Source organism: Pristiophorus japonicus, chromosome 8 (genome assembly GCF_044704955.1).
Source record: "Pristiophorus japonicus isolate sPriJap1 chromosome 8, sPriJap1.hap1, whole genome shotgun sequence".
NCBI lineage: Eukaryota > Metazoa > Chordata > Chondrichthyes > Pristiophoridae > Pristiophorus > Pristiophorus japonicus.
Genome location: NC_091984.1, coordinates 177,299,070 through 177,311,017, shown reverse-complemented (window position 1 = coordinate 177,311,017; position 11,948 = coordinate 177,299,070). Strand labels below are relative to the sequence as shown.

Here is an 11,948-nt window from a genome sequence, read left to right as displayed (position 1 = left end):
ACACTTACACAAATACCCACACGTGCACACACTTATACATGCACACACTTACACAAACACCCAGACGTAGACACATAAGCACACTTACACATGCACACACACAAGCACACACACTTACACAAACACACACACTTGCACAAACATACACGCACGAGAGGTAGTAGAATCACCTGTAAAGTGCTTAAATTGAAAACAGGAGAGCGCGTGCGCGGCCTGGCCACTGTCTTTTGGATCTTCCGCCGTTGCCGGAGATGGGTCAGCAGCAGCTCTATTGGTCTCACCCCAGGAAGTTCGGCCAGGGCTCCCGCTCATGCCGAGTCTGTGCCAACCGACATGGCCCGATCCGGAAGTACGGCCTAAACATGTGCCGCCAGTGCTTCAGACAATACGCCAAGAAGATCGGCTTCGTCAAGTTGGACTAAATTACAAAAGGAGCAAGAGTGCAATCTAATTCAGTGTGAAAAGGAGGTACTCGGCACGTTGGAACAACCATCAGCTGTGATCTCTTGGGAGAAGCAAACTTTCTGTAATGCTCCATTTTTGTAAATAAAATTAGCTTGCAATTTAAAAAAACAGGAGATTGCTAAACGAAGAAGCAGCGATATTAAATGAGGAGATAGGAAGAAACAGAATAAAATAAATTAAGAGAGAAGGGAACATGTGAATAGTGTGTTTGTCGGGACGGGTAAGCAGGATCTGAGATGGAAACAGGAAAAGCTGGCAAAGTGGCTAAAGTTTAGGTCTGGAGTTAACGTCAATATCAAGCCCAGGGGGCTGAAAAGTGAAAGTAGAACAATGAGATGTTGTTTCTCGAGCTTGCCTTGAGCTTCATTGGAACAATACAGAAGGGCTGCTCAGTTCTGCCAGTTTACATGTTCCATTTCTAGCTGTCCTGCACCATTGTGCTATCCACACTCTCTGTCTCACAATTTCTCTCCTATTGTCTCATGAGAATATCACTTATGTAAGCATTTTACAGCTTATTCTACTTCCTCTCTCGTGTCTTTGTGTGTCTTTCTTATCCCCTCTCCTTTGTTCTGTTCCTTAAAAAATGGTCTACAGTTTTAATATCCCCAGTTGTGATGAAGGGTCGACACCTGAAACGCCATCTTGTTAGTTCCTCAATAGATGTTTGCTGACCTGTTGAGTGTTTCCAGCATTTTCTGCTCTTGTTATCTATTTGTTAATGTTAGCAAAGAACTCCCCCTTTCTCATATAACGGACTCTATCCTATTTGTGCCTAGAAGATCCTAATCACTTAAAAAAAATCTGCTTGGTACTAGACCTCTGAAACAAACTATCCTCTGTGAAACCCAAAGCACGTGACCAAAGGGTGTCTTAGACCGCTCGTGAGTCAGATCGAACCTCGATTCCTGAAGCAGACTCTCATTTTCTCAGGGATGTGAAGATGACAATATAAGTGACACCTAAGGATGTAGCGAACAGATTGCCTCGGGACTGCAATGAACTGTTTAAACCACAATGAATTCGGTCCTTTGTGTTTGAGCTGTAATTGGACTCCCCACCCCCAACCACATACACACAGATACATCCCCACCCCCTCCCACAAACTGCTCGGAAATAATCTGCATAACTTGCTCACGTTCACTGCGGATAATAGGCAGCTCGATCATAGCGACACACTCAGTACTGGCTGGGCAGCGGCGATGGCAATGAAAGAGGGACCTCGGCCGCTCGGGCGTCTGCGTTACCTCTCAACTTGCACCGTAAGTGTTGGGGAGGGTAATACAGTTCATTTCAGACTCCAGGGACCTCACTTTAAGTACTTAGTTGGGCGCTCAAGCCACAATATATGGGTGTGTTTGAGCGATTCGTTAATTAATCCCAGGAGAGTATTCAATTGAGAATTATGTTAAATAAAATATATTACACTCTCGCTGATTTTCCAAATGTTTTCTCATTATTATTCATTCATTCATGTGTTCAACTCAAAAGAGTTTCATTCATGTGTTCAAATCCCGCATATAATCACGAAGCGGGCGTGTGAGCAGGACTCATTATCTACATCAGAAAGAAATACCTCTTTGGAATCAAATCAATTATCTTAGATGACATCCAATTGTCAAGAGATTCGCAGCATCTTTTCCCAAGGGAGGGGGAGGGGCACTGACACCGGATCACCGCCTGTAGTGTGTGCAGTAAATTAATGCATCGTTTGCACAAACCATTCCATGCTGTGATAGCTTCAAATAATTTTATTGCAAATTTGCAACAATTAATGTCCAGCATATTTACATTTATGCTGTAGCCTCAAATATATTTTCTAAGAGACCGCAGCAATGTACCGGTATAAATCTCCCAATTGTCACCCAATGTGGATCATTCACCGGTTCCGATAAACAATTTCAGCCCTTCAGTTAACCACTTCAGCACCACAACGGAATGATCACAAAATCGACACCGCCGAGGGAGCTCAGCCCTCTAAGCTCAGCCACCCAGAATGATTAAAAGCTTACATACTTCTATTAACTGCCTCCGGACCGAGTCTCAGATTGTCGCCTCTACCCGGGAGGCGATCCAATCGCCGATCAATATTTGCATGGAGAACCTCTTCCTCATATCAGTCATGAACTTTCCTTACACCGGGTGTTAACTCTTGCGCTACAATCCACATTCAGAAGCAGAACGTTGCTCCTTTTAATGTCGTGTGTACCTCGACAAGATCACGGCAAAGCAATAAAACATGACAGCCTCCCTGGCTCATTCACAGAATGCAGAGCAAGGGCCGGAGCTTTAAGGGTTCCAAACACTTAACATTAGGTATTTTACAAAAAGATACCAATCACCTTTAATAAGCGAAATCATTTCCATCCCTGATATAGGGGAACAGCCGCCGCTACAAAGCAATTTTACAAAGCTATTCCAAGGCTCTGAGATCTGACGTTTTTAATATCCCTATTTTATAGAAATGAACATTAGAATTAACACGGAAATGTTATTATACTAACGCGTCGTTTGTTCCTCTCAGTTAAAACTTCCCCAGCTGAATACAAATTATCTTTAACATAAAGACGTTCCCTCTCCAACACACTTCATAGAGATCAATGAACAGAGATCTCTCCTACATATAGTTCAGTAACTCCACAGACATCGGTTGTGATATTATACAAGTAAAGATGAGAAACAGCCCTATAAAAAAACTACCCACCTCCTTCAATATGAAAATAGGTGCCTGTACTTATTAGCAGATTGGTATTACCCCCTTAGTACCACAGCGATATGATCGCAACCAATTAACATAGAAGTACAATCTTTAGAATGAACTCTCAGGACGCTGAGAGGAAGCGAGACATCAGGGGTCTATAGACTTTTCTATTTCAGCATTATGAAACTGATCATTAGAATATTTATGCTTTCCCAATTATAATTTATGTTGTAATAGGCCTGTCTATGATCACATTATCGAATACAGTACTCAGCAAATAGACATAGATTTCTGCAAAAGACACTAACTGTTCATCAAAACAAAACACTTTCTATCCCTCACACGCTTCAACGGGGATCGATGTGGAGAAATTTCTCCTATACAGTTTCACCGATATTACAACTACTGTACACATTCACTGTGAATATACAGATATATTGTTGAGTAACTCTACAAATATTGTAGAACACGGGTCACATATTATGACATTACACAGATAAGGATGATAAATATCCCTTTAACAAACTGTCCATCTCCTTCAATATGAAGGTATTAATGACATTGCTTCCATTCTGGAATACTGTCTTACACCAGAGCACCTCTCCGGTGATTTTGTTGTGCAACTCTCACTTCCTGAGTTCTATAAAATGTCCAGATGTTTCAGCTCTACCAGGATGCCCGGATTTGCTGGGCTGCACTTCTGCTGGACCGGGTCTGACAGGATGCGTGCAAAGGAGATGCGTGGAACGAAGCTTTGTTCAAATGGTTGGGGATCTGCATCTTGGTGCCAGGTATAGACAGCACGTGTCGGGCCCCCGATTATTCTAGTGTGGAATCACTGGGCGATGAGCTAAAATACAAAAGTAAAAACACACGTTAGAAAAAGCTGATTTGGGAACAATTGATTTTTCAACGGTAGTCTTTACAGTTGTTCTGTGTAATGAACTCGATGCCTTACCGGTGACATGTTGCTCATTCTCAGGTTTCAGGTAATCCCCTCTCATTTCCAGCACGGTGATATCGAAAGGATTGAATCTGCGGGTTTTCCTGAATATATCTACAGCCCAGTCCAATGACTGCAGGTTCTCTATCGATGATTTCAACAGCTAAAAGAAAGCAAATACATATTTTAGCATCGCACGAAAGCATATGCTGATTAATATTACATAATAAGTGTCTATCTCATCCTTTTGTAAATGTAAACTTACTTTATACTATGCATCAGCTAGGACTATGCTTTATCGTCCTGTAATTAAGTTCGCATTCTCGAAGCAGATATTGAGTGGAGTCATGTCTTCTTAAAATGAACTTTTTAAAGCCGATTTCTGCTGCGGCTCTGTCCAAGTTCTTCTGTATTTATAGCTCCGAATGGACAGAGAGAAGCGTGAGTCCGCGTTTCTTTGCCTTTCCCACACTCAACAGCCAATCGCTGCTGTCAGGGGTACAATGGCCAATGTGCTTCTCTCTGAATGAGGAATTATCCACACTGTTTGACGTTTTGTCGGGGCTGAGTCTCAGGACACCATCTGGAGAGCTGGTATGAGCCAGTAATCCCGGGCCAGCGGGGCTCGTGTAAGGTCATGAGAAGGGCGAGGGGTGTGAAAGGGCAGCTCGTCAGCACACACAGCAAAATATACGTTTGTCTCATCTTCAGCATCTGGCGCCGAAAATGAATCAAGCAATTGTACTGATTTTAAAAAAAATATCTTAAAGCCTTCCCACTGACTCAAGTTCCGTGAAGTTGGCAGTTCTTTTACAAGAATGCTAAATGGTTTGTATAGCTAGTGAAATTTCAAAGGAAACAGTTTGAATGTTGGAAATACTCGAAAGCGGGGTCAGCACCTGGAACAACGGCAGGCTAATATTGCGTTTGAGGATTGGAAAAAGACCCATTGTGGGTCTGACTAAAACAGAGAGAACACCAGCTAAAGGGAGCACATGTTAATCACTGATATACACTGTCAATTTACTAGCCTGTCAATGGATTTACAAGGTGGAATTAGATGAAAAATGCGGCGTTAAATACAAATGCCAGCGCAAATCAGATCCCAGACATTGTCTGACAGTTTGAAAATATATCTTTACATTTGCATTGAATTGAGAGCGGAATTTTTAAAAGTTTACGTAGGATTTCTGGGATTAATGGACGTTTAAATGTGACGTGTAGCTTGTACTTGACGCGGATTTGTATTTTGCAGCGTTTCCATAGCTGGGCGGAGGGGAAGCGAGGCTGATGTTCCCTTGGAATTACGCCTCCTGTCTCTCGGGGTGTTGCTGGGCTAAGGTGAATTAATTCATTCATTGCTCATTGAAACTCCACAACTGGGCAGAAATCCTTTGCTGCACCCAGGAAAGCGCGACTATCAGTGACCTCTGCTCCGGGTCAGGGAAGGTACTCAGGTAACATCAGGCGAGTTCAGATATCCAGGCTGATGTTATGGACCAGTTTATGGTTCTCAACCTTTTTGTGTTCGCGGCACATTTTCGAATACTAGAATTTTTGGCGGCACACTTGAAGGGATTAAAAGGTGAACACAGGTTTAAAAAAAAGCAAGTTTCAGAAAATTAAAAAAAACATTTTTATTAATCACAGTTTATGAAGATATACAACGTTGTACACATGTATGTTATTAATTATTTTTTATTCTGGAAGTAGCAACAAAATAATAAACGATAATAATAATTCCTCACATTAATTAGTATTTTAATGTGATGCTTGAGCCTGACGTTTTTTAGTTATGTCACTAATATGAGGGCATATAACCGATAAGGCAACTCTCATTTCATGTTCAAGTTCGCTAAGTTTTTCCTGTTTTTTGCATTTGATGTTCGTAAGAGTTGAGAAATCTAATTCGCAGAGATATGATGCTGAAAACTGCATCAGAATTATCAAGGCTTTTTTTGAAATTGCAGGATATTCTTCTTTAATAGAAATCCAGAACGCATCAAGAGACATATCTGAATGTTTCATTTTAAGATCGCGGTCTGTAGAAATAGAAGTCAATTCTTCTTCTTGCAATGCAAAATCAGAATCTGATGTACTAATTGGAGAAAATGGATTTCTTACCCAATCATACTTCTCTACATCCAAAGGTGGAAAATATTTTTGATGTTGTCTTCCAGTGATGCCAAATGCTCTATCACGATAAGAGCAACCTGTTTAATGCTGTAATTTGGTATCAAAGGCAACATTTCAAGATTTTTTTCTGTTGCTCTCTTTTTCCAGATATAATTTTTTTTTCTGAAAAGCTAATAGCTTGTCTGTAGAGGTGAGAATGTTTTCATTTCACCCTTGCATACTGGTATTAATGCTGTTAAGACAATTACATATACCTGCCAAATATGCTAACTTAGCACACCACATTTCACTCTGAAGATATTTGCAAAAGGTATCGTTTCCTTCTCTTTCAAAAAATACTGACAATTCTTCTTTTTCAAAAACACGATATAAGACTTTTCCCCTTGAAAGCCATCTTACCTCTGTGTGCAAACGTAAACATTCACGCTGTGCATCCATAGCTTTGCAGAGCTGTTTAAACAAGCAAGTTTTTAAAGGTCTTGATTTTATATAATTTACACAATATTAACAACTTGATCTAACACAGATTTTAATTTTAGCGGTAATGTCTTTGCAACAAGTGCTTCTCTATGCAAAAAGCAATGGGTGAATAATATATTTGGATTATGTTTTTTTGCGAGCGTAATGAATCCTTTGACACATCCCACCATAGATGGAGCACCATCCATGCAGATTCCAACACATGAGTCCCATGAAATTTTCAAATCTTCTAAATATGAATTCACAGAATCAAATATGTCTTGACCTCTAGTATTTTCTGGAAGTTTCTACAGCACAGAAATTGGTTTAATATCTCGTTTTCATAAATGAGGCAAACAAATGCTAATAATTGTGCTTTACCACTAATGTCGGTGGACTCATCGATTTGCAAAACAAAATTTGAGTTTGTAAGTTTCTCAGCTACATTTTCTTCAATGTTAGATGATATATCATTCATCCTTCTCCAAATTGTATCATCAGACAGCGGAACTTTTGCAATTTCTTGTTCTGCTTCATCACCAAGCATTATTTTGATAACTTTTCGACATGCAGGCAAAATAAGTGACTCAGCGATAGTATGAGGCTTCATTTTCTGCGCTATTAATTCAGCAACTTCATAAGAAGCAATTTGAACCTTATCTGACACCTTAACATTGTTTTCAAAATATTTCACTTGTTTTGATTGCATTGCCATCAATCTCCTAAAATAACTCTGATCTTTTGTTGCAAGATGTGCATGATTCATAGTAAAATGACGTTTCAATTTACTGGGAACCGTTGCACTGTTTGACAGGTTTTTGCCGCACACAACACACAGTGGAATGGAGCATTCTTCTTCTCCTGTCCATGAAAAACCAAGCCTCAAATAATCCTCCATATATTGATGATGAATTTTGGATTTTTTAGGATTTGGTTTGGCACCGCTTGTACTGGCGTTGGTTGTAGGCCTACTAGCGCCACTTGTAGTGGCACTGTCATTGATATCTCCTTGCTCATTTTTATGTTTTCTTATGATGAATTTGTCCATTGGCGGGGGGACAAACTTTATTCGTCTGAGTGATCCAAACTCCAGACAGACACGAACTGAGTCTTCCAATTTCCAAACTCCAGAGAGTTCAGACAGAAACGAACCTAGAGTTGAACAGGAAGTTTTGGTTTTGACTATGGTCAAAATATGCTAAAAGCCAACTTTCAAAAATTAATGGAACCACTAGGGCGGCTAGGCCAGATCAAATTGGATGCTGCATATATCAAAGGAGCTGCTAATTGGCACTATATCAAGTCAAAGCATCAAAGATGCTGCCAGTCCCAGCCACACATCAAGCTGCGGAACAATAAACAAAAATAACAAAATATAAATAAGAATGTGGTTAAATGTAATTAAATAGCTTTTGACATTTTATTATAAAAACTACACTTTTTACTGCATAGGTGTTAGACTCGTCTTTAATTTCTTTCATCCAAATTAATAAACAAATTCTAAGCTTTTCACATGAACAAGTTAATACTATTATTTTGGATTGGGGTGGCCATGGCCCAAGTGCTCCCCCCCCCCCCACCCCCGGCTATGCCCTTGGTACATACACACACAAACGTAAATATACATACACACGCTTACACACACACACACACAGTCTCATTTGATGGTAGGCACTCACACTTCTCTATCAGTAATGGGAGGGAGTAAGGGAGTGGCGGGGGGGGGGGGGGGGGCTGTCGAGTACTCAAATTTTGGCAAAGGATTTTGTTCTGATTTAAATTGTTTGTGTGTGTTGTCTCTTGTCATTATTACTTGAACAACTCTAGAACATAGTTTTTTGATAATAGTAGAGATAAATAGATACCTATTTGTCCATATTGGCAATGTTTACTACAGCAGTCGCTTCATACATATAAATAAATGACATATGTGTCTGTCTGTCTCTCTCTCTCCCCCTCCCCTTCTGTTTCAGAGATAATTGGTTTGTGTTTCATTGTGAAATCAGCTAAAGTCCACCATACTTTTACACAATTTGGTGGCACACCTGTGAAGGGTTTACGGCTCACCAATGTGCCGTGGAACACCAGTTGAGAACCATTGTTATAGACTGTCGAGCTATATGTAGATAGAAAGTGAATCTAGATTTTATTAACCAGCTCCTAATCAATGTGAGGGTTTCTGTGTTACAATTTGATTAAATTAGGGATGGGCAATAAATGCTGGCCTTGCCCGCGAAGCCCACATCCCAGGAACGGATATATTAAAAACATCAGGATGATCTGTTTGTTCAGCTGCATATAGATATCATTGATAGACCTCTGGTTGTTACAGTAAGATACAACGAGTTCAAATTGATGTAGTTTATATTAGCAAATAATGCTTGTTGACCTACATTGCCTCCTGCTTAAGCAATGCCTGATTTTGAAATTCTCATCCCTGTTTTCAAATCCCTCCATGGCCTCGCCCCTCCCTGTCTCTGCAATTTCCTCCAGCCCACAAACCTGCGAGATGTCTGCGCTCTAATTCTGGCCTCTCAAGCATCCCTGATTATAACCACTCCATCATTGTGGCCATGCCTTCAGCTGCCGAGGTCCTAAGCTCCAGAATCCCGTTGTCCACCACCGCCCCCCTCTCCCCACCGCCCACCCACCACCTCCCAAAAAGCTCTCTGCCTCTCTTTTCTTCTTAAAACCTATTTCTTTGACTAAGCTTTATGTCATCTGCCCTAATATGTGTGGCGTTGTTTTGGTATTTTGTTTGATAACACACTTGTGAAGCACCTTGGGACATTTTACAAGGTTAAAGACACTATATAAGTGCAAGTTGTTGTTGCTGTAAAGTGCTGGAATATATTTTCACATGTTCCAGCTGGGTCTGAGCTGATATGCTGAGCCTCAGTGTAAGAAGGGCAGACGCTGCAGTCCACAGGTTCTGTGAGTTGACGCTGCCTCACTCTGTGTATTGGATTTGTGCGGTCCCGCTGACCTCAGCCCGTTTGTATTTGTGGCACGTGAGAAACTCACGCAGCTCACTCACTCCTGGAAGTATCACTCAGTCCAAATTTATGTTGAGATCCAGTCCACCTTTGAACTGAGATACCTTCCAGCGGGCAGCGCAGGGTCTTATAGACATCAATCCAACATTTTGATTTAGTTGGGAAGGTATCTCTTCTCTTTTGTTGGGAATTTGTTGCTTATTTTCGCTTCTTTTAGTTTCATTGGACCATATGTTCTCTCCCATATTACTGGTGCTCTAAAAAGGGCACTTGTCATGATTCTTGTTTGGTGATGTAAGAGATTCTGAAGGCGACCAACCAATATGGTGTGTAGCGGGAATATCTTATTGATAGACTTAAAAGAACACACAGCAGTCACAGTTGACTCACCAGCAAAAGACAAGTTAGAGCAATTAATACAAAACACAATACAACCAGGTTCCTCTGGAAGAAGTGTTGTGGTCAGGGCTCTCTCTTCCTTCTTTACCTTCTTGTGAAACTTCTTGTACTGTTTTATATCTTGCCTTATCTTGTTCGTATTCTGTTTAATCTAATTAATGTGGGAGATTGCTAGATCTAATCAAGGTAGACCTTATCTTGTTATTGGCAGCCCATTCGTCTGGCTATTCTGGGAGATCGACAGCTGCTAGATCTCATCAAGGGCCTCAACTATTTACAATCTATATTAATGACTTGGATGAAGGGATCATGTGTAATGTAGCCAAATTTGCTGAGGCTACAAAGATAGATGGGAAAGTAAGTTGTGAAGAGGACGCAAAAAATCTACAATCTACAAAGCAAAAGCTGGAGGCCAAAGTCACTGCTACCGAGGGAGCTGGACAGGACTGCTCTGAGTGCTATCCTACAAAAGTAGAGTGCTGGTTATAAACCAATTGGTGGCCGCAATGTCATGGTACCAATTGGTCACTTTGATTCCTCCCCCTGTGTTTGTCGCCAAGATGCAGATCGACTTCTTCTGGGACAAAAGAAAGCATCGAGTATCTACTGCGGATCTGAGTCTCCCACTTAGGGAGGACGGTCAGGCGTTAGTGTGTGTTCACACCCAGGTTGCGACTTTCTGTCTTCAGACCCTGCAGAGATACCTGTGCCTAAAGGTTCCTCCTAGATGGTGTGCGTACCAATGTATTTGTTCTGCCAGCTGCATGGCCTTAATTATGATGCACAGCTCCTGTTTTGTGACCTGTGGGGCACCCGTGCGTCTTTGCAGGATCTGCTCATCTTATACCAGGGTGTGGAATATAGTCGCCACCAGCTGAATTCTCCCTTGTCAGGGTGGCGACTATCATCCGGAAGCCTCTGATTTGGAACCTGCAGCTCCACATGACATGCTTCAAGGGGCTGGTGGGGAAGAGGGCCCTGACTGTCAAGCGTATTTCACACACTTGGAGAACTACCAGAGTGTGTGAAATAATATGAACCTGAGGGTGTGCTGATATATTAAGCCCAATATACCACCAATGTGAGTCGTCCCCTATGCTGTCAATTTAAATATCTATTTTCGAGTGTCTTGCTCCAAAACAAGTATGGTGTGAAGCAGAAACTGGGACTATTAATGGAATAGGTCCTGTTAGACCCGTAAAGCATGGTAGTTGCGGCAGTAGTGACATAGGAGGCACCACCAAAACCACTTCATACTGGATTCGTACTGGCTAAAAATGACAAAAGGAAATACTGAATATAACTGCAGAAAAATTAGTTTTCACATTTAAACAAATCACATTTAAACAAACTGCTTTGGAAATTGCTATAGCAACTGTGATTCCAAGGTTAAATCTTAGACTGAAACTTAGGGCCCGAAATTGATGGCATCCATTTCTCACCCAGGGTTGCCCATTGAGCAAAGGGGGTAAAGGCTGCAATGTTTCTTTGTGCAGCGAAAACAAGCAGCCAAACAGGCAAGCCTGAGTGCGACCAGAGGGGGCCCACAAGATGTGGTGGAATTGACGAGGCTGGAGGAGCGTGCGTTGGCATTGGTGGGACATCGCCACAAACGTTTCTGCAGATCCGGTGCTACCGCAGGGTAAAGCTACCCTCATCTCTAGTGTCAGCGATGCTCATGGCATGAAAGTACATGCAATGTTGAGGCACTCGCGGTTGAACACACACTTTATCGCACATTATTGGTGTGGACATGTAGAGATGGGACACCCTGCTGGCATAATGTGAGATGGAATGGCTCACATCTCACTTTCACCACTACCACCACCCCCCCCCCCCCCCCCCCCCC

At 41.6% G+C, this 11,948-nt stretch overlaps 1 protein-coding gene and 1 long non-coding RNA gene across 2 annotated transcripts; one reads left to right on the top strand and one right to left on the bottom strand.

Annotated features, from left to right (window-relative positions):
* Positions 1-251: 251 nt before the first annotated feature.
* On the top strand, positions 252-535 carry LOC139268225 (small ribosomal subunit protein uS14-like). Its single transcript, XM_070886274.1, has one exon. The coding sequence runs from the start codon at positions 252-254 to the stop codon at positions 420-422; it is 171 nt and encodes a 56-aa protein (XP_070742375.1). The 3' UTR covers positions 423-535.
* Positions 536-2,246: 1,711 nt separating this feature from the next.
* On the bottom strand, positions 2,247-4,479 carry LOC139268224 (uncharacterized). Its single transcript, XR_011593989.1, has 3 exons — positions 4,375-4,479; positions 4,125-4,272; positions 2,247-4,016 (listed from the first exon to the last, which is right to left on the bottom strand). It is a non-coding gene; the product is annotated as an uncharacterized lncRNA (long non-coding RNA).
* Between the last annotated feature and the right edge of the window lie 7,469 nt (positions 4,480-11,948).